This window comes from Ruditapes philippinarum, unplaced genomic scaffold (assembly GCF_026571515.1).
Source record: "Ruditapes philippinarum isolate M1 unplaced genomic scaffold, ASM2657151v2 ctg228_1_1_1_1, whole genome shotgun sequence".
In the NCBI taxonomy this organism is placed as follows: Eukaryota; Metazoa; Mollusca; class Bivalvia; order Venerida; family Veneridae; genus Ruditapes; species Ruditapes philippinarum.
The window spans coordinates 549822-573223 of NW_026856125.1; the positions used below are offsets into that span (position 1 = coordinate 549822).

Sequence of the window (23402 nt, forward strand, 5' to 3'; positions counted from 1 at the left end):
TCTGGAAACAGAAGGATCAGATTTAACAGATCATAACCGTGTAAATGGGTTAGTGTTTTGTTTTCTAAATAAAACCTAGCTTATTGTATGTTTATGATTTGAAGATATCACCACTTGCTTAAAGAATGAAAGAAAAACAAAACTTCTCAAGTAGGCCTAAAGTAAACTTAAAACTTAAAAGGTAAGGACAGTTTAGTTATTGTTACTCTTGGTTTTTTGTTACATTTAGATTAAGTTGACAATTTCAGATCATCACAGTATTTTAGTTCGGGGTCATAAAACAAATAACACATGGGTTTGTGAGTTACAGTAAAAATATCATCCCTCGTAAAAATACTGTTACCCTCGGCTACGCCTCGTGTAACAGTATTTTCCTCGGGAGGATATTTTTACTTTTACCCACAAACCCATGTGTTACTTATATACTAACACAACAAATGAAGACATAATTTATTTATATATTTATCATGGCATTAACAGTAATACTTTTTCTATATGATAAATATTCAGGGCAATTACAGAGCCATAACTCTGTGTAAAATAGTAATATCTGAACATGCCAATGAGATGTAAATTGCCTTTTTGTATCCATGGTTGTCATCAAGTTTGGTTGAAATCAATAAAGCAGTTGCAAAGAAATAGCAACATTGCTCTATATGCATACTACATAACTAATTAAGGGCCAGAACTCTGCAATGAAGGATCTGGTCTGAACAAGGCAACAATATGCACATTTCCTCTAAGTATTAATGGTTCCAATAAAGTTTAATTGAATTCCAGCCAGTAGTTGCAGAGAAGTAGCGTGTAATCAATTATTGCTCTATATGCATACTGGACCGCCTCGATGACTTTCTACTCCAGTTACCTCTCTGGCTTGCGTGCGATCCCGGGAGATGCTTTGGTAGATAAGCGCGGAGGAAGAAAGTCTAGTGCTGGTGTAACTTTCCAGGAACGATGCTTAGGACTGAAATACTGTTGGGAAAAGGCGTACAATGATACAAAGAAACAAAACAAAACAAAATATGCATACTGCATAACTAAACAAGGGCCATAAGTATGACTTTAAGTGACTGACCTGAACAAGCCGATGATATGTGCATCTCCGCTTGATATTGAACGTTCCCATAAAGTTTGCTGTATATGCATACAGCATAACTTACCAAGGACCATAACTCTGAGTTAATGTGTCTGACCGAAACAAACCAACAATATGAGCATCACCTCTTGATTCTGTCGATTCCCATGAAGTTCCGATGAATTCCAGCCAGTAGTTGCAGAGAAGTAGCGCGGAAACGATGTTTGCTCTATATACATACTGCATAACTAATCAATGGTCAAAACTATGAGTGAAAGGGTCTAACCGAAACAAGCCGAAGATATGTGCATCTCCTCTAGATATTTAAGATCCCAATAAAGTTTTGTTGAATTCAAGCCAGAAGTTGCCGAGAAGTAGCGCGGAAACGATTATTGTTAAATATGCATACTGCATAACTATTCAAGGGCCATAACTCTGAGTTAAAGTGTCCGACCCAAACAAGGCGATGATATGCGCATCTCCTCTTGGTATTAAAGGTTCCCATAAAGTTTTGTTGAATTCCAGCAATTTGTTGCAGAGATGTAGCGCTGAAACGATTTTGCTCTATATGCATACTGCATAACTAATCAAGTGCCATAACTCTGAGTTAAAGTGTCTGAACGGAACAAGGCGACGGTATGCGCATCTCCTCTTGGTATAAAGTTTCGTTGAATTCAAGCCAGTAAGTGCAGTTGCAGAGAAGTAGCGCGAAAACCATTTTTGCTCTATATGCATGTTGCATAACTAATCAAGTACAATAACACCGGGTTAAAGAGTCTGACTTGAACTTAGTTCCGTTGAATTGCAAGCAGTAGTTGCAGAGAACTGGTGCGGAAACGAAATTCGGACGGACGGATGGGCAGACGGACGGACAACGCAAAAACAATATCCACCTCCCGAGTCCATCGGCAGGGGATAACAACATCACGTCGTAACCTTAAGAAAATTTCATTTATTGCATATATGAGAATGTAGCACCAAGGGAATCAATAAATGATTTGGTTGTTCAGGTATATTTTCAATTGTTACTAGGTTTCCAGAATAATAAGTCTCTAAACCATGTTTCCTTAAAGACAACAGTACTAGTTAGCCAGTGTGACAGGCTCATTATAATCACATCCTATACATAATTCTATTACAATAAAGCAAAAGTAATGCAAAACGTCTATCTGTTCATTATGGTGGCTGATTTGTAACGCTTTTGTGCGTCATGCTTTCGCTAGCGGCAAGACGCGTTGTCGACTTTCGTCTTGTGGTCCTGTCATTGACGATGCACGCCAAACCGCGCGTTGTCGTGCAAAGTGTAATGTCACATTGTCACTCGGCTCAAATCAAAGGATTTGCTTTTTAGACAAGCGACATTCTGACAATGCGACAACGCGCCGTATTTCGCGTTTCGCTAGCAAGAACACGTCAAGACGAAAAGGCGATATCGATATAGGTTATGTTGTCGCTATCGACAACGCAATACGCAAAGTGTACCAAGTCAGCTACCATAGTTCATTCTAAACAAAATCGCATATTTCATCTACCTTGGAAAACAAAACATTAATATTACTTGGTAGAAATTTCAACCTTACCTTTTAAATCAAAATCTTGTGCATGACATTGAAGATCACATTTACATTTTGTACACTCTGTTCGCTTTAAAAAGTCTGGCATTTTATCTAAGTCAGCCGTATTTAAATGTAGACCATCTAAGAGAAAACGTCTCGATTTTCCTACAACAGCACAAGAGAAAAAACATGTGTAAGTATTTGTCATGTTAAAATAAAACATAAAATTGAATCGAAACTATCCCCCATTCTTTTTATGACTTTAAGCGGTCAGTTTATGTTTATACTGCATGATAAAGTTTTGTCGGATGTATGTCCGATTGTCATGACACGTTCATGTATATATTTCAGGAATAGATAGCTTGTAGCATTTTTCATTGCCTGTTGTGTAAGTTTATCTTACATTGAAATTGCTATTCGAACGAATAATACTGCGACAGAATATCACAAACTTAAATTAATACGAGGGGTGATCCAAAAATTCGTGGACAATGTGTGCATCTCCATAACGTGACGTCCTACCGGGGTGAACTCTTTGGATATTATTAATCAATGCTTTTTAATAAATTGACCAAATTTTAAAACACCATTTGTAATTTATCTATATATGACAACATCAAAACATTAAGTATCAAAATCGCGGCGCAGCTACATTTTCTCTGTGATGTAAACGCTTTCATCTCATCTCATAAACACATGTTAAACCTGTGCAAACAAAGAAAATTGCGGTAAAACGTTATAATAACGTTGTTTTGATGTTTATGACATCATTCTGTCAGTATCAGAAGACATTTTGAAGTTGTGGTTATTTTACGCTCGTGCTTTAAAGAACAGGTGCTAAAAGCAGCTTTATCAAAAATGGACGTCACAGATCCAGCAAAACTTCGGACAGTTATACAGTTCTGTGTAAATCTTGTAAAGACGCTTGGCGAGACAAAAACAATGATCGAAAGTGTGACAAATAAACCGTCAGTGTGTCGTTCTCTAGTGTATAAGTGGCATCGCCGATTTTCGGATAGAAGGGAAAGTGTTGGGGATGATTTGCAGACTGGTCGACCTGTCGAGGTAAGAGACAAAGAAACTGTTGAAAGTGTGCTTGCGAAGATTAATGAAGACAGACGGATAAGTTTAAGGCAGATCAGTGATTCTTTAATCGTATCGAACTGTTCAGAGAATTGTTACTGAAGAGCTAGAAATGCGTCGTTTGAGTGCTCGATGGGTCCCTCGACTGCTGTCAGCGGATGAAAAACAACAACGAGTTCAGGCGTCAAAAAATTTCTTGCAACAATTTCAGAAAGAGGGACAACAGTTTTTAAATCGCATTGTCACTGTTGACGAAACATGGCTATTTTTCTTTGATCCTGAATCCAAACAACAATCTATGCAATAAAAACACAAATCCAGCTTGGAACAGAAGTACTCAGTCATCCACCATTTTCGTCTGATCTTTCCACGCATGACTTCGCCTTGTTTCCCTAGTGTTGAGAGGGAGACGTTTTGACAATCTGGGCGAGTTGAGAGGAGCCACCCAATGCATACTGCCACCATTCAGCCAGGAATGGTATGCGAGTACATTTAGAGACTGGGTCCGCCGCCATAAAAAATGTGTGCGGGTTAAAGGGGAATACTTTGAAAAGTTATAAGGCAAAACGGTAACGTAGATTACTACCTATGAAAGCAAAACGTCGTTTGTGACGTCTTGATCTGCTCCGCGTTTTGTCATGTCTATGTAAAAAACTGGTGCAGAATCGTTTATTCTTGTACAATCTTTACAATATTTGAGAATTTGCCGACATATGCTCACTTAATAAGATACTAGAATTGCATGTGATTTGCTTCATTACTTTTTGTTTTATGCAGGGTGTCCACGAATTTTTGAATCACCTCTCGTTATGTTCAACACACGGTAGTCCAGATAGTTTACCATATAATTAACTGGAGTCAAGAATGAGTTAATATTCTGTACATTAATTCTAAAGATTTTCAATACCAGCATATTTGACACCTATGTTAATAAAAGATTAATATACGGCAGAGTAGTACCGGAAGGTGATAATCGGCCTGCATCAGCCCGAGGGCATTATTGATTTCAGGGCCGATTATTCCTGTCCGGCCGTCTTTGACGTGCATTATTAATTAACTTTGCAATACAAGGCACGGTTTCACTACAAATGTAAGGTAAATATGACGATCAACCCGTCATTATGAACATAAAACAAGGCCATTAGCAAAAAGAACGGCCTCAAGCTAATATGACAGTCGTCAGCCCAATAACAAGGTCATTAAAAAACACTTAATTTTTAACTTTATATTAATGTTTGAAATACATTTGACAGATCTAATAGAACTATTTTTTAAAATCACTTCTATATTTCTATAGCTGAAATTCCTACCTCTGTATGAAATTGTCGTATTTGTTTTCTTTAAAATTTCATTAAGACTGTATACAAATTACGCTAAAGTTTTTATAAAATCAAGCGATTCGTGCTTAAACACACTTTTATAATGACGTTAAATGTGACGTCATTGTTTAAGTTTGTGCACGTACTTATGTTCAGCAGGCCGATTATGATTATTAGTTTTCGGCCTTGATCAGCATTTCATAATCAACTCATAATCGGTCATGTGACACTCATAAATCAGATGGAATCGTAGTAAATGTTTTTGCTATATATAGTTACAGGTGTATTTATTAACATTTTGTCAGCTTACGGCAACAAATTCTTCCAATGTGACAAAGATCGGCTGTCATATCCGTACAAAATGCACTTACCGTCTGTGTGCTGTGATGCTGTTAAGGAAATAATAGAAGAAATAGCAAAGGTTAATGCAAAAGGTCCCATTTTCCTGAAAAAGACAAAATAAAGTACACAATAATAAAGAATCACTCACTGATTAACGAAGTAAAAAACATATGTTCTTATTAACTTAAACGGACACATAACCAGAAATACAAACATGTAGCTTATATCTATGACTAATTCAATTTTCTTACAAACCATTGAAGCAAAAAAGTTCATATGATTACAAAAATGTGTCATGTGTTTTCTAAATGTATTTTATTCTTTCTCAAGCGGGGACATGCAAACGTAGAACAATTTGTGAACAACTTTTCCTTATGAAAACATACATTATTTTAGTTTAGATACGCGTATCACGGAAACATATGTAAACATAAGTAACTCAAATGTATTCACACGTATTTTGAGCTTGGAAACACAATAAATGGGCACACTGGCTACCTACACTTTATAATCTAAAGGAATATTTGATTATTTGCCAAAAACTTAAGATTGACATGCGAATATGACAATATACCTTCCATACAGTTAGATCATTTAATGTTTTCTTAATTTTATAGCATCAATAATTTTGAAAAAAATTAGACAATAAAACAAAATTACCTTTGCGTTCCATGTAAATCAAGTTTCCTGAGAATTATCAAGCTCTAAAGTTTATCTGTCTGCTATTATAAATTAGCTAATATGTAGATATGCATTTAGATTAAGATATTGACTGGCATCAAAGTGGTGAACTAACAGAATAAAAATTGTTCTCTTATATATTCCTCTTATCACCGATAGATAAACATTCACTTCTTAATATGGATCTGTGAAATGTAGATAAGATAACGGATAAATTCGGACTTAGCGACAGTCGAAAACAGAAACGTTTTGCCAGTCCGCCACTATATGATTTAATTTGAATCTAAAAACAGTTTAACCAACGCAAAAGCCTGGTCTCACAAGCATTTTCGATTCGGTTAGCAAAATACGAAAATTAGATTGAAACATATACAAGAAAAGAAAACTCACAAATATTTTTAACATGTAAAGTATTATCAAATCGAAGAGGATCTTAGAATCATTGATATTTTTCTGTACACGGTGAATTCAATTTCCCTAACTGTGCAGAGGCAGAAATTTTCGCCTTAGGTGCAGGTAGTTTTTGGTTCTAGTCTCAGGCAGAGCCCATGTCTCAATATAATGAAGTAATATATTATTATATAAGTTCGTTATGCAAAATTAACTGCTTTAATTTGCGTTTAACAAGTAAGATTACGCTTACATAAGAGTTAACCAATTATTTCTTAACAAAAATAAACATGCGGCTACAATGTCAGTTGTTTGTTTAGATTAAAACTATCAAGGCATTTTCTATATTGTCTAAAAGTATCTTATATCTTATAAGTATATAAAAGTTGATGTTTGAACTTGCAATTTCTCGAAAGGAAAACAAAAACATGAAAAATGAAATTACATGAGTTTAATGTGATTATATAATAAATGTGTTTTGCTTTTTTCACGTAACGGAACTGGACAAAAATGACATAAAAAAATCGTTTAAACTTTTTTTAAACAAATGAAATTGTACTAAATATCAAGTTTCAATTTAATTCCGGATATATTTCTTTAAAATAATTTCATATTTGTCCCGAAAAGTAGTGTGACTTATACGTAATAGTGTAAAGGAATGACTTGTACTTGAACATCTTTTATGTACTGTTATATATATATATTAAACTTATATACTGTTATATTTATTAAACATCATAAGAGTTGTGTTTACTCTACAAGGTCGTGAAAATACGTGACAATTGTTAACAAATAATTTACCTTTAGTTCTGTCAGACTTATGCATAAGAAAAGAGATTGGCATTCAATGGCATGTTTAAATATCTGGTAAAACGTCATTTATTGACTGGCAACAACTTTGGAATACCAGCGAGAAGTTTTGCATTTTTCCTTTAAATTTATCACTATCAGCGGAAGCTTGAATGAGCAAATGAATCATAAAATTAACCTAAAGGTGTTATTTAACACCAAAACTAATGTTATTTATCAAACTGGACTTTATATGGATTACTCTGAATACGTAACCGGCTACAGAAAATATCTTTTGAAGCAGAGATTATTTGAAAAATAGCGCCGTAAAAACATGTACGACGTACGCCATTGAAGGTCAAACAAGTTCAACTTGATTTTGCAACGTAATTACGAAGAAACAAGAGCGAGAATTTGATGAAACAGTATAAATACCTTATTCCATAACTTTTGAGTCAAGTTCACGATGAAACAAAATTGCTTTATGAATATTTGAACACATTACTTGGTTGACCTGCCGAACTTTCGCATTTACAAGGCAGAACTTCTTAGCGCTTTGATACGGGGAATACGAAAGCTAAATATTTTATTTACTCAAAATTGGTCTTTTTATTAAATAATACCTCCGATAAGTATTGCATTTTTTATTCATTGAGGTTTATGTTTACAAGGAATATGAAATTTTCGCACGGACTTTTTGTTTATGCCTATCCATTGCGGAAGTCGGATGTAATGACGCAATCTGATTGGCTGGAAAAGTTTATAAATATAGCTGGCTACGTCATGTCGGGCAGTCGTGCTTTCGGAAGTACTAGGTTAACTTAACTAAATGAAACGGGTCTTGAGCAGTGAAACACTATGATGTATGATGTATGTCTATATTGTTTCATACTGTTTTTGTGACACTTTTGCTTGTGTCCCTTTTTGTTTTCTCGTCTACGAAAAGTATCTTCCCCCATGCCCCTAGTTTTTCTTTCTTTTAATTTATCCCCCTTCACCCGGTCTCCTGTTCCCTTCCCCTGTGCCCTTTGACTTTCTGGGCCTATGAATCAATCATTTATTTATTTTCTTTGAATTCCTTATCAGTTACAAATAGTTTACCGTTTTAGTGATTGGTATGTCCGTGCTCTGTCTTGTGCCCTTGTCCTGTTTTTGTTTGGGGTTCGCCTGGGCTCATTGCCGCTAGTTCTTGTTGCTGGGTCGTATGGGGGTTGGGTTTATTGAACTCTGCCTTGCTCATCTTGTTTATCATATTTTCTGAACATTAACCCTTTACCTCATATATACGCGAAAAACCACACTTTCGACCTCTTTTAGGACTCAAATAGTGAAAAACTGTCTTATTTGGGCCCAAACACTTTTCTTTTGAGAAACGTTGCTTAAAAAAGTGAGCACTTTTTCGTCGCCCACCGCAAATATAAACCAGGGGGTTGCCAGATGGGTAATGTGCCCCCTTCTGTTTGGGAGAAATTTTGGATTTGTGATAGGCTAAAAATGACTCCAGGTCGATTATAAGGTAACGTGTAACCAACGCTGAAAGGCCTTTGACTCTATCTCAATGCCTTGAAAAGTTGCAGCACTTTGAAATAAATGTTGATGGAAAATAATTGGGGCAAATTAGTGATTTTAGGCAATTTTGAGACCTCCCTTCGTTACCATGGTAACAGGAAATTTAAGAATGAGCATGTCGTTACAAAGGCAATTGTCCAGTTAACATTTGTGCCAAGTTTGATTAGTATTGAAGCATTTTCATAGTTTCATAGCTGTTTGAACTTGTAACAAAAGGCTTTTCAATGACGACGGCCATTTTTCACAATATGCTCATGAGCGAAAGGGTTGACTAAAAAAACAAATAGAAATGTTACAAAACAACAATTTTTCATCAAAATTAGGTGAAAGAACACAAGGAATGTTTACATGGAAAAACTAAATTTCGGGTAATTCTAAAGTTTTCATCATTTTTGTTAACCCTTTAATTCATATATACGCGAAACAACGCACTTTCGACCCTCCCCCTTCTTAAATCCTCAAATAGTGAAGAAATGTCCTATTTAGGCCCCAAACACATGTTTTCGTTTAAAAAATGTTGCTAAAAAAAGTGAGCACTTTTTCGGCGCAGCCATCCATCCAAGATACATCAGGGGGTTGCCAGAAGGGGAATGTGCCCCCTTCCGTTTAGGAAATTTAAGAATGAGCATATGTCGTAACAAAGGCAATGGTCCAGTCAACATTTGTACCAAGTTTGATTAGTATTGAAGCATTTTCATAGTTTCATTGCAGTTTGAACTTGTAGCAAGAGGCTTTTCAATGAAAACGGCCATTTTTCACAATATGCTCATGAGGGAAAATGTTGTTAACTCACTCTACTGATTTAGAATTACTCAACAATTATTGCACAAAAGACAACAATTACGTTACTGTAACAGTATATAGTATCAGTATGTTTTTTAAACAACGTTTGGTGAGCGTCTTTGTGGTTCGAAATTGATTCTTGCTTTCCATTTATAAAATTGGCTTATCATTTTTGTTGAAATGAAAGTGTTTATGTTTTTACAATCTGATCTTTTTCTTGCATTGGTGTAAAATTCGTTTAATGACAATAAAATCATTTTAGAATAACTTAATAAATCAATCATTGTAAACATTTTTTATTAAAGTATTCGCCTAACATTTTGTTCATATCTATAGGTTTTAAACAAAGTCATACATTTTTCACCTTTTAGTCTTGAAGCTTTAACAAATAAGCTGATAAATAGTGTGTGCTTTAACTTCCTTTACGAGAAAAAGAAAACACATTAGAACAACTGACTTTCAACAGTATCCATTACCCCAATTTGTTCTTAAGACGTAAAATATAGTCAAACAAAAGTTACAAAATTATTTTTTTATCTTTTTATCAATTATATTTGTCTAAGTTAGTAATCCAAACAATAAAATAATTTCCTGTTTATTTTTTATTGCTTACTTAATATGTACCTTGAAGTAGGCTGTTCAGCCGAAACGTTGGTATGGTTATTAAAGTACTTTTTAAGAGTTTGCAGTTGACTACATGTACATATTCTTTACTTATTTATCAAAACAAACAAATTCAGACAAATTTTGTAAGGTTATACATGTATATCTTACAAGAGTAAAATATAATTTTTAGAATAAGCGATGTTTATTGATTTCATTTATCTTTTTCATGTAGGTAAATACATTTATATGTTTTAGATTTAATGATATACAATTCTTTATTGAATATCCAAAACAACAAAATACTTATAAATTGTCCTAGAATAGGAATACATTTAAATGTCAGAATAAAAATCTCTGTTTAAAGGAAAGCGATATTGAATAAATCTAATGCTGTTAAAGCGTATAAAGCTCTATATTTGCTGCAAAAACTATAATGATTATTATTATTATTAAAATAAAAACTTCCTGTATGAAAGAAATATGCTAGTATATTTCCTTAAAAACGAATGATGTATGGACGGGATCAATGCTAAACAGTCAAAACAATACTTTAAATAGCAGCCATATATTCTGTTTTTGAATATTTTATTCTGTTCTCGTACAATATGCATTTGTGTTAAATAACAATGTCATTTTATGTTATGACTCTTTTGGGAATCGATCATAGGATAATGAAAACAAATTAATTCTACTGCTAATTAATTTTATAGTCAATATAACTTTATACCATTTAAATGTGCATTAAAAATAATTACAGGAGACCGGGCAATGCATAAGTGACCAATCAAAACAATTCATTTCATCTCATAAACAAGCTGGTACACCTATATATTATAAAAGATTTATCTTAATTTGAGCATAATATATTATAATATAAAACCATCAAATTAGTGTGTTACAGGGTCTTTAAACGTACTCAAAGAGACATGTACACTTCTACTCATCAAGCTGTATTTACTAGTGCTAATTAGTACTAGTAGCTGTGCCTATAAGTACCTTAATTTTATTTTGTTGTCAAGTGAAAATTGCAAGCATTATAAATTTGAAATATTAATCAATAAAACAAGAACGACACTAAACAATCTTTCCGCATTTATTTTGTTTATTTCTGCTTCTGTGTATATGTAAGATTGTAGAGAAATACAATGTTGCTTTTAACTGCTGCTAACATTGAAAGAAAAAAGGTAACGCAAAATGTCAGTGTCATGTTGAACAATGAATACCACAAATTGCGTTTTTTATATGACCCCAAAATATTTACATGGTTTTTTTTTCAATTCGGCTTGTAATGGTTTTTTTTTTTAAACAAAAACAAAAAATGGCAAAATTTTTTAGAAACTTAAAATTTTAGGTTTAAACCAAAAAAGAAAAAAATTTATTACAGGAAAAAAATGATTTTTTTTGGACTGTCATTTTTTATTTTTCATTTATGTCTTACAAAAAAGCTAAAATCGTCACGAAATAACAACTACATATAAGTGTGATTATATTACTAAAAGGTCATTCACAGTTTTTTTAGTTTTTGATTAAACTTTAAATGCGATGTCAAATTCAATTTTATTGGTTTTGTATAATCAGTGTCATTAATTCCCCTAGCACCTTCTAACATTTTTAAAAAAATCAAACAGCTATTTTTTTTAGTTTTTCAAAATTTAAAAGCAATTTTTTCCGCTTTCGTATCAATCTTTTTTCAGCCATTTTTTTGAAAACTCACCCAAGCGTAACAAAAAAAAGTCAAATGACATTATGTTTACATGACTCAAATAAAAAAGGAGAAAGAACAAAAGAAAGAAATACCCCAACACACAATATGAAGAAGAAAGAAAAAAAAAACAAGTAAAACCTTCACAGACAGACATAATATACAAAAGCATGAATAAGTTTAAAATAATCATTGAATAAATGCGTTATAACATTAAAAAGAGTTCAAAGATTTTTTTGTATACTAACTATTTTCAACGTAATTTAGCTCAAGGCACATACAACTTTAGAAACGAAAACAATATTTTGTTAACATAAAGTTTCATAACATTTAAATCATGCTTTCAGAGCATATTACATGCTAATCAACTAGAGGAAGTTGCGATGAATGGGAAATTATTTGTAAAAAATGTAAAACAATTACGCATAGTGGCATTTTGACTTCCATAAAGAATCAGTATTTCTAGTCTAGATGCAAAAATAGCAGCAGAATCAAAAGATGACCCAGGGAACAGATGGCTTGGTAACATTTTGGCAACTTTTTATAGGACATCAAACATATATAAAAAAAGCTTTGTGAAAAATACACTATCAATTATGAGGCAAATTATTTAATTTATTATTACTCTTAACAACACTACATGTTAAGACGGAATATTACTGTCACCATATGACTAAATGAAATAATTATATCCATTTCAATACGGCCATTTACACATTAAAGCAAATTGAAACAGTTATACAAACAGTTCCATATGACAATTGCACTGTAGCGTATTGCAAATGCTAAGTGATTAAGTATTTTTTTAATTATCAGCGGTGATTTTAATTTAATTCATCTCATAATAAAACAGTCTGATTATATACCGGTAAAAACAATTTCACTGTATATAAGATCACAGTTAATTCAACAATTATTTAAATAAAAAATGCATTCAACTTGTATAAACCAGAAAGTGCCTTATTTCTCAAATATCTACTATCTTCTAGCTTTGCCACTCTGACAATGATATTAAGTTATAATTTAGAAAATCTCTATCTGCTGGCTGGTTGAGCAAAGTAATTAATTTAATTTAATTTATTATCCTTTAAACAGTAACTCAAACGAATTTTGGTGTATAAATGTTGTCCTTGGTGATGTATTTAACTTCGTTTAAATTCATATTCAAAATAAATAAATATGTCTTTATATTTGTGTAAATAATGTACAACCATCCAATGCCTTAATATTTGATAATTTTTGAAGAAACAATATAATTGCTGTGTCTATTGTATCTATAGTTCACATTTATTCTTGTTTTGTGGTTTCAGTTTCCCTCTTTGAATATTGTAAAAAAACTTGAAATATATTGCTTGCTTTTTAATGTGTCTTTTGATGGCTTGTCTATAAAGGCTTCATAACCTCTGATCCTCTTCTAAACTCTATTTTAGTCAGTTTCGCCAATATATTCTCGCGCAGGTACACATATTTCTTTCCTAAGATATTGGTTATATTAAGTCACGTGATGTAACAAAAAATTCTGTATGCATTAATAAATAAAAGACTCATAATCGTTACCAATGTTTTTGATCCCCCCTTCTCCGTTTCGAGAAAAACACAATCGCTTACATACAAACGGTCCTCTGATCATCCGATACATTATTTAAAAAGGTCTTTAAAATAACTTATATTCAACTGATTTGAAGACCTTTTTCCTCAGAAGAAAAATCACTCTTTCAAACACATCTCGATTAATACTAGTACTTTAAATTACAATAAAATGATGCTTATTGATAAATCCAAACACAAGATGCAATCATCATCTTCATATTCGTCGTCAGTAAGATCATCATTGTTATCATCGTTATAATCGTCATAATTTTAATCATTTATATTTATCAGACAAGCAGTACGCAGTAAATATTGTGTAAGGCTGTGAATATGATTATAGTTTATACAGGCATAAATACAAGTTTATACTTGTCAAACATATAATAGTTTTTTACACTTAACACTTAAAGGCCGATTATGCCACAGGGACGAATACATTTTGATTTTTTTAAGAATATGCGAAACTGAGTTTAAGTAATTACTACAGATGATGGATGCTTGTTAACTGAAGACAGTAGAGTTAAATTAAAATTGTTTGTTATAAAGTAGCAAATTGTAAACAAAATAGCGTTATGACGTTCATATAGAGAACTAAAACATGATAACTGTACTAATTGCAAAAAACCCCTAAATATTCCACACAACTGAAGAACACATATATATGTATTTTGTATTAACCTGTAAAAAGAGAACACACATTAACAACATCATTTTTTGCTGCTTCCCTTGGTAGTCTTGCAAACTAGAGTGACTGTGAATTGTTTATTCAAAAGTAGTTTCTGTGTATTAATGTGAAAAATTGTGGGGTATGTAAGTGGTTATATAATATTATTAATTTAGAGTTTTCATCAGGGCCTTGTTATTGAGTTTACGATTGTCATATTAGCCTGAGGCCAAAATTCAAAGGCTAATTTATGTATGACCGTCTAAAGCCCACTAACAAGGCCATTATGAAAATACTTGATTATTGACAATTTTATTAATTAACTTCACATAATCTAAAAAAGCAAAGTGCTCGGTGAACAAAAAAAAATAACAAATGTGAAATTTCGTTGTTGTGAGGTATTGCAAATGAAATTCTTGTTTTAAAAATGTCTTGGAAACCTGCCTTGCAGCAATTAAAAATGGTCACTTTTTTCAATATGAAAAAAGCAGATTCATAATGCCCGAGCTGGAGAGCCAAACAAAATTCTGCAATCTCATAATAGCCAAGGATTCTAATAAAAGCTGTACGTTTTGCATAATGGCCATGTTTTATGTTCATAATGTCGTGGTGAATTTCATACAAGCCTTACATTTAAAGTAAAAACGTGCCTTATATTGAAAAGTTAATTAAGTATGAGAAAAACAACAAGAAATTATTGTGAGGGAAGAAACGAATAAAATTATGATTTTTACTTTCGTGTTGACTATATCAACTGTTTAATGATAAATGATTTGATGATTATTTGTACCAGTACCATTTATACCAATGAACTTCCAGCGTTTGCATCATGTGTAATTTCCAAAAATAAATAGGTATATGAATCAACAATGTATCATAACCTTTTATTAATGATTTTGAGGTGAATACTGATTTATCCGTGAAAATGATGTTTGATAATTTCACAGTGGAAATCATCAAATTTTTAAATATAATTTCACACTTTTCAATGAAGAAACTACTTTTTAAAAATTTCCCCTTCTTTTACCTCGATTATATTTAGCTTACAAATCGACATTGTCGTGGCTATTTAGAACAAACCAAAGACAGCCTTTTGAAATATTTAATGTGTTCCAAATTCCTAGGGGCTCCTAGAATGTTTACTCATCTGTCAACAATTACTTATTGTCTATAAAAATCCTCAAATATTTTTTTCATATGAATGTTTGTTGTATTTACAAATCCAAATGAAATCCGTCTCAATCAAAGCACATTTTATTTTTTATCCGTGAAGTATGGCTGTCGCTTACATTTCAAGGGACAGTCTAATGTAAACTTCCGCGATAAAGGAACTAAGGTCGGCATGGCGTAAATGTTTGTTCTTCTAGAATTGTTTGTTTCAATTGTTTAATTAAGTGATCATTCATAATGATTGTTTTTGTATCAAATATATAATATCATCGCAATTTAACGTTGATTTTTGGACTTATTTTCTTTCTCCAGACTTCGTGTATTTATATCACAAATAGGTCTGGACTGGACTCTTACACATAAACAAACAAATATGCGCTATATATTTAATGTAAAATATCTGACGTTGAAAACGCTTTTTTCGAAAACACGATTTTATCATGTCACTTTATTAGGTCATATCTGAGACTGTAATATGACAATTCAACAATAATAGCATTAATATATCAGAAACTGTCTCATATAATGATCAATTTATTTGTTGAGTATGTTTTAGTACACTTATTACATTATATTTACATAACGATCATACCAAGTACACTGAATTACTCTATTCCGTACACTGTGCATCATTTAAACTTGAACATTTTCATATCAGTCATACTTGGAGGGAAATTAAGGAACGTACAAACTAATTCCATGTCACATTGGTGTTAAATGGGCAGGAAAAATTATGTTTTTCTTACTTCTTACTTCAGATAATTTTCGTCGATTAGGATTTTACTCAAAACACCAAATGTTTTGTCCAATATGGTGATAATCTCCCATTCATGAATCATTTAAGATCTTCAACACGTGTTTATCTTAAGTTTAGTTTCTTCTTTTAGATCTTATTTTATCATTGGATGGCGGCTCCATTATCAATGATTGTAATAAGTTAACGGTATGTTTCCTCGTTTTGAATTTGTCTTTTCACGTCTCTTCTGATATACATGCTTTGTGAACCATTCTCTCCTTTCAAATATCTATTATTTTGTTGCAACAACTATTTTCTCGTTCAGACAAATCTTCAATAAAAGGACCTTACAATTTTACTTTGAATGACAAAAAACATCACTTATCAAGTTTCATGAGCAACATCGTATAAACACATTTGCGGATGCTTCTTAATTCCATCAACCACCATAGTCATATATAAATGCTGCTGAAAAGTGCTAAGACCTGTGCGAGGGGTGTGAACAGTAGCTTAAAACTACAACTATGATTCGAGCACCAAGCTTAGTTAAGCCGAGACTGGAACTTAGCCATTTTGCCGTTTCTTTTTAGAGATTTCATTTGTTCTATTTTATCATGCTACTGTTTATATTATCATCTGGATAACGCCTTGCCGGATAAACTTATCTATCTCCAGTCATTCCGTCATACGGTGACCTAACATGGCTAGCACAACACAAATACTACATATAGACGCTGTTTTATCGGGGAAAAGTAAGAATGAAACCATTTTAATAATCTTAAAACATAATCAAAGAAGATAAAGTAAGATAAATAAAAAACATGGCTTATGTCGGGATGGAGGAGGTTTATTCGGTTCCCTGCAAAAGTGAATATTGGCTCGCTAGAGATCGCCAAGATACACTTTCTCGCTCACCGGATAAACCATCTCCATCCCGACAACAACCATGCATTATCTACTAATTTTATTTTGTAAGTATAATATCAAATCATATCATCTTTATATTCTTTGCAGCATTAAACAAAATAACAAAATTTGTTCACTTGGTAATCTTTGATTTATTCCATTCAAAAACTTTTGTTCATTTGTCCTTTACTTATTGTTATTGTTATCTTAAAGTTAAACAATAGAAAAGAAATATGTGGTAAACGTGAAAAAATATCAGTAAAATATGTATTTAAAAATGTATACATTTATAAACCATGAAAGCAAACCTTTGGTAACAGGATGTTATAGTAGTAAATGTCAAGGATGTATGCGTTATAAAAAGGACGGCATCGAATTTGATCTGTTTAAACACGCTGTGCTTGGTCTGGAGCATTTGACAAACATTCGGAAAAGACGCATCTATAACAAGACGTAAGTGCATAAATTAACTTACAAAATATAACGTTTAATATACAGTTTAAGATGTTGAAACATTTTTTAATTCCAGTACAACATAAATATTGTAAAAAAAATTAATAGAAGATAAAATACTACTTGATACTTATTTTGAATTTTTGTTAGATGTTTTGGTATAAATTAATAAAAAATAGACAGTGCCATAGTTTTCATTTCAAAGCAACTAAAACGTTTGAAAGGGAGATGACAAAATTTTACATTTCAAAGCAACCTTTTAATCACACAGTGTCGGCAACTTTTTTGATGTCTTTGACGCACTTAAAAAAATTATTCATTTTTCAGAAGAAAAGATAATTATAATCTACAACGCGTTAATCATGGAAATGTCGCCCGTGACATCGCTTTGGTATTTACTACTATGCATCCAAATTCTGGGAATTTGGTCAACAGCAATACCGGATGGAAATAATACATTAAATGGACAGTCTCTTGTTGAAATGGGCAATAAAATCAAGTCGACTGAACTACAAATGATTGGAAAAACAATACTTAACTTGCAATCTGACATGAATAGCACGATCAGAGCTGAAGTGATTCATGAACTTTGTCGGTTACATAATTGCACTGATTGGGGTGTATGGTCAAAATGTGATGTGGCTATTTTAGGGTTTGGGAGCCGAAACCGTAGCAGGGAGTGTGGATTTCGAACTGTCCTTTGTGATAGAGAAGATTTGCCCAAAATAGATTATGACTTTGAAGTTTGTGATAGAAAGATACGTGTAAACAAAAATTGTTCAGCTGGATTCACTAAAACCGAGCATGGGCTCTGTCTTAAAATGCATAAAAATAACGTGTATCGCCAAACTGCCGAAAATGTGTGTCGGCGGGAGAAGGGACATCTCGTCCAAATAAATTCAGAAATTGCAATGAATGACATTGATAAATTCATTGCTGAAAAATACGGGGATGGCGGGGGATGGTGGTGGATAGACGGTCTAAGGTCAGAGCAAGGTGGTCCATGGAAATTCGGATACGAGACAGAGAATCAAAATTTCACAGCCTGGGGAGATAAGGAGCCAACAAACGGTCCTAATGACCTTTGCCTCCTTTATTACCATATGGCATACAAGGGAGGTAAAGCTTGGCGCATGAATGATCACACTTGCAACAAATACTCTTGGTTTATATGCCAGATTATTCCTTGAAGCCATACATTCTGTCATATTGGCTTATTCATTATGTCTTTGTAAAAGAGTCATGTGCATAAGAAATAAAATTTTCATAATTTGACTGACCTTATAATCAGATATATTTAGTTAAAGTATTAACAAGTAACACAATAATATGTATAATTGTATTGTTTGTTTTGTTCCATTTATATATTTTAATCAATACTGAAATGATTGAAAGGCTTTACATGTATGACAAACTTAATCGACCGGTTAAAATATATAATAATACAAAATACAGACATAAAATAAAAATGTATAATCATGAAATTAGTATCACCGATTTATTTTCGAATCATGGAACACTTACCTTGTATGCCGTACAAAATTTTGCTTAATATTTTTAGTAGTAAAGTGTTTTATTATGTTTATACAAAATTGTAAAGAATTATTGGTTAGAAGTCAAAACGAAAACATTTATATTGCCATTAACATAATTATTAGACTTAAAAAATGAATATATAATTATTTTATATAATTTGAATATGTCAAGTCCATATTATTAATGTAACGATTTTATACTTTCAAGTTAATATAATCAACTATGTAATAACTTTGTGTTAAAAAACTATTTTGATAATGAACATTTATATGGTAACAACTGTTTTATATTTCCTTTTTAAAAGGACCAAATAAATCCATTTTTTTCTGAAAGAAGAACCTAATTATTAATTACTTTTATCATGTAATATTATGTCAATTTTTCTTTGCGTTAATTTAAACTTATGAATACTGTTGTACTAACATATTTGTTTGAATTGTATCTGTCAAATTTGACGTCTGATTGTATTTTATAAATGTAAAGCACGTTTTAACTGTTTTGTTTTTCGAAAAATAGGATATTAACATACTCTACAACATTTCAAATTATAATGCAATTTTGTATCACAAAAACAATTTGTTAAGGTTAATTGAATTTTGAATAATTTGATGTAAAGGTCAAAAAATATTATTGCAGATTTTTATATGATTTGCTGCATTTTGAATAATTTGATGTTGAAGAATATCTTTGCGTGTTGGACGAATGTTTTTAAATAAACATTTTCGCAACCGACAAATTGATCTACTAGATATACACTTCTGCCAATGATATTATAAGGATAGGATTAAATGATAGTTAAATTTTCTTCGGAACGTTTTTAGAAACTTTCATAAATATCACCAACACCTATGAAGAGGGGTGAAAGTTTCTGTTTTTAACACTATTCGAAATTTTTATCAAATATTAAAGAGAAAAATGACAAGTTTCTTAAGTTTAGAAAACTAAATTCCTTAAGACACGCCGAATGTCAATATTCAAAATTTACAGGCTCGGTTTATTTGAGCCTGTATATTGATGGTACTAGTGCAATTTACCATAATATCCTCCCATTACACCGACTAAACCACTTTCAATTGTTATCGAACCATACAACAATTGCAGATGCATGACGTTTCTTACTTGTTTTTTAAGTTATCACTTCATCTAAATCTATAAAGGTTTGAATAAAATTAAAGTAATATAATGTAAGACTTCTGTTTTAAGCCGTGTCTCACTAAAAGATCATTTCTTGAAGACATGTTGTTCTAAATTATCTTCAATGATTCTTTTTAGAACTTTGAGAAATTGGCGTAGATATTGATAGATTTCATAACAGGTACTTTTCTGCATATCCTTCGTGACTAAAAGATGGTATTAAAATGAATAATACGTTTAACATTAAATGAAGATCTGTAATTAACAAACCTTGATCAGATTAATCGAAAAGATAAGATCAATTATATTTCGTTTACATTTTGTTTCATTCAACACCTAATATTGATAATTAGTTTAAACTGTTTAATGAAACGGGTGTGAAAATTGAAGTGCCAAAATCCAAATCATATGTAATTTTACATAAACAAGATGTATTTTATCACGAAAAAAGTTGTGTTATATTGAAACATGAACATATTTTTACGCATACTTGAAATTTATGTTATCATTGTATTCTGCTTTTATGATGTGTTATCAACCAAACTAAAAGGAAAAAAAAACAATAAAATTTAACAGCAATCTGCTTCATGTCTCTGTATCACACATACGAGTATTCTTGATCCCTTTGAAACAGACCTACCTCTTTACCAACAACCACGAATGGTGTTTGCAAACATTATTTCACAGACAATAACACTGACCTGTAGGTTATTCGAAGAAGAAATGATGACTCAGACCGAATAAATAAGGCCAATGTCATGCAACTTTATTCATTTTAACGGTCTGAAAGTACTTCATGTCACCTTTTTTGATACATTTATCGTAAATAATGGTCCAGTTACAGCTTAATCTGATACACTAGAAACTTGAACAACCTGGAATGCTGATACTGAATGAAATTGCACACATCATCTTTATAAACAAAAGGTTCTCAATTTCATCTTGATGTTTTTGCTTCACATCTTAAATCAACCATTCTCAATTGTTTAATAAATGTGTGTCGTAATATCTCAGAAATAATCTGACTGTTTGTTGTTTTCTATCTATAAGTGGTCTGATCGATTTAATTGTCAAGGCGTTAGATCTGCGATTAAGTTAATAAGCTCTTTGCAGACCTTTACACAAGGCTCCAACTATTAAACCGTTGGCCTAGTTGTTAAGGCGTCCGCCTTCGTATCGGGAGGTCGAAGGTTCGAGCCCCGCGAAGAGCGTTAATTGAAGGATAAATGTTTCTCGTGGGACTCGTTCTGAAATAGCCTTTTTGTGAGCCGCGAGGTAGTTAAAGTGAATGGTTACCGATTTCTATCCGCCTGGCGCCTGGCATAGAGGTAGGAATTGGGAGGTACATGGTATGCAAGCAAAAGGTGTCTCATAAGTCAGAAATGGCTGGCCCTTTCAGTAGGGGTGACACTATAATAAGACCTTTTTTATTGTTACCGTTTTATACATACTCGCAATAAAATAAAACAAACATGAACATCAGTTTCGTTTACTAAAACATTTCCTCTCTATATTCTGTGACTGAATTATCCTTTTGAAATATTTCTAAAAAGGGTAACCTAAATGAATTAATTTTACTATGTAGAATCAACATTCTGTTTTGTACAAAACCGTACAAATTCCCATGGAAGTTATCATTTGAAAATGTCTTAGATGCATTGTTTTTTTTAATTTTCGCTCTCTAAAAATCAACTAAACTCAACTCAAATAATTGTATTGCGTTTAACATACAAAATATGTTTATAGAACATACTACCTACCTATAGGGAAATTACCGCTTAAGTTACGTGTTCCGAGATCAGCATAATATATTTTCCCATTTTTTGTATTGGTGATGTTGAATAGTCACATTACCTTATTAAATACAAATATCCTCGCTTTGAGGCGATGGTGAGGGTAAACTGTTTTCTTTAAGATAAAATAAATGCATTGGAATGTTGCCTTACATAGAAAAGTATTTGTATGTTAACATGATATGATACATGTCTCCATTTAAAAGATAAAGCTAAGTATAATATGAAGGGTTTATAATGTCTGGCTTTGCAAACTATTCTGTTAATAAAATCAGGAAAGTTGCACCCAATATTCATGTCCATGTTAGATTGATGTTAAACATTGATTCTCCGAAAAGCAAAAACAAAAATTTCCGCATACCATAAAGTAATAGAAAATCAAATATTAACCTGTATAAAAGCTATTTTATTTGATATCATGTCTTCTATCCGAAATGTGTCTGCCTTTCAAATCAAATTAATACAAAATGTTAATAATAACTACTTTAAATTGGAAGTTTTAAATATTGAAGAGCGGGATTAAATAATGACATATCGAAACAAGAAGTATCCTTAACAAGATAATTGACCGAAGTAAAACTACTTTTAATTGCGTAGTTTATTTCGGTTTTCAGTATGTATGTACATACATGGTATAATTATAGAATTGATTTCTAAAAAAACGAAATTTACTATATGTGCAAATGCTTCGTTTGTATAAACATTTTTTGGACTATTTTAGACTTTGAAAATAAACTATAAGATTAGTTAATCTTCAAGGAATAACTCCTTTCCTTATATTCAGTATTTTTCTTATACATGTGCTTGTTATTTGTTTACATTCTGTTTTACAAAAGTTAACCTGTCTGCCACGCACGCCCCTGTTTATCAAAAATGAGATGCATGTTTTAATAAAATTTTGTAGCAAAGATCGATGACGCCACCATGAACAAAACATAATCTGAACCGTACTCAGCATTTTCGTTAAATTTTTATTTTTATCCTCATGTATATTGATTTGATGTAATGAATGCTATTTTAGATGGAAGTGGAATTAAGTAAGCATTATAAAATACTTATGCTTCAATTGACATAGCAAGCAATGGTTTGATCTAAGAAGCAGTACAAGTTACCTTTCTAAATAAAACTGTCATGTTAGGATAGGATAACTTACATTGACGTATTAATACACACACTAATATTGACTTTACTGATATCCAAATGTAAGTAAATTGTTAAATTCATATCACTTGAACACATCAATAATCATATATCATTAACAAACAGTGTAAATAGTCTATTGAATGCACCAAAAAAAGATGTTTTTATTTGTTATCTGTCGGTATTTTCATTCACATGAGTTTAAGGGATCGAAAGCGTTATTAGTGGAGAAACTTATAAAATGCCATTGCATACTCATTAGATTTAACTATAATTGAATTTATTAAGCGTTTCATTAGAAAATTAAGAGAATCAAGTGTAAAATGTTAAATGGGAGGAAACATAATTCACACTTGTCAAATATCCGCGAAATCTAACTAGAAAG

At 32.0% G+C, this 23402-nt stretch overlaps 2 protein-coding genes across 7 annotated transcripts in view; one reads left to right on the forward strand and one right to left on the reverse strand.

Annotated features, from left to right (window-relative positions):
- LOC132745467 (fibropellin-1-like) overlaps nucleotides 1–6178 on the reverse strand; it is a 51731-nt gene extending 45553 nt beyond the window's left edge. For 5 of the 6 annotated variants that reach the window (XM_060734414.1, XM_060734412.1, XM_060734415.1 and 2 more), the window contains exons 1-3: nucleotides 6036–6177; nucleotides 5405–5478; nucleotides 2656–2796 (exon numbers count right to left, since the gene is read on the reverse strand). In XM_060734414.1, coding sequence (XP_060590397.1) covers nucleotides 2656–2796; nucleotides 5405–5474 — 211 coding nt within the window. In that variant the 5' untranslated portion in view covers nucleotides 5475–5478; nucleotides 6036–6177. Of the gene's footprint in view, nucleotides 1–2655; nucleotides 2797–5404; nucleotides 5479–6035 lie in introns of all 6 variants that reach the window. The other variant, XM_060734416.1, reaches the window with a different exon arrangement.
- An 11121-nt stretch (nucleotides 6179–17299) lies between these two features.
- Nucleotides 17300–20398, forward strand: LOC132745453 (uncharacterized). The gene is made up of 2 exons (XM_060734385.1): nucleotides 17300–17414; nucleotides 17742–20398. Exon 2 carries the CDS (start codon nucleotides 17777–17779, stop codon nucleotides 18602–18604), a length of 828 nt encoding a protein of 275 aa, XP_060590368.1. The 5' UTR covers nucleotides 17300–17414; nucleotides 17742–17776; the 3' UTR covers nucleotides 18605–20398.
- Nucleotides 20399–23402: the final 3004 nt, after the last annotated feature.

Coding starts and splice junctions, on each gene's coding strand:
- LOC132745453 (XM_060734385.1), top strand. CDS start 17,777: ATGGAAATGTCGCCCGTGACATCGCTTTGGTATTTACTACTATGCATC.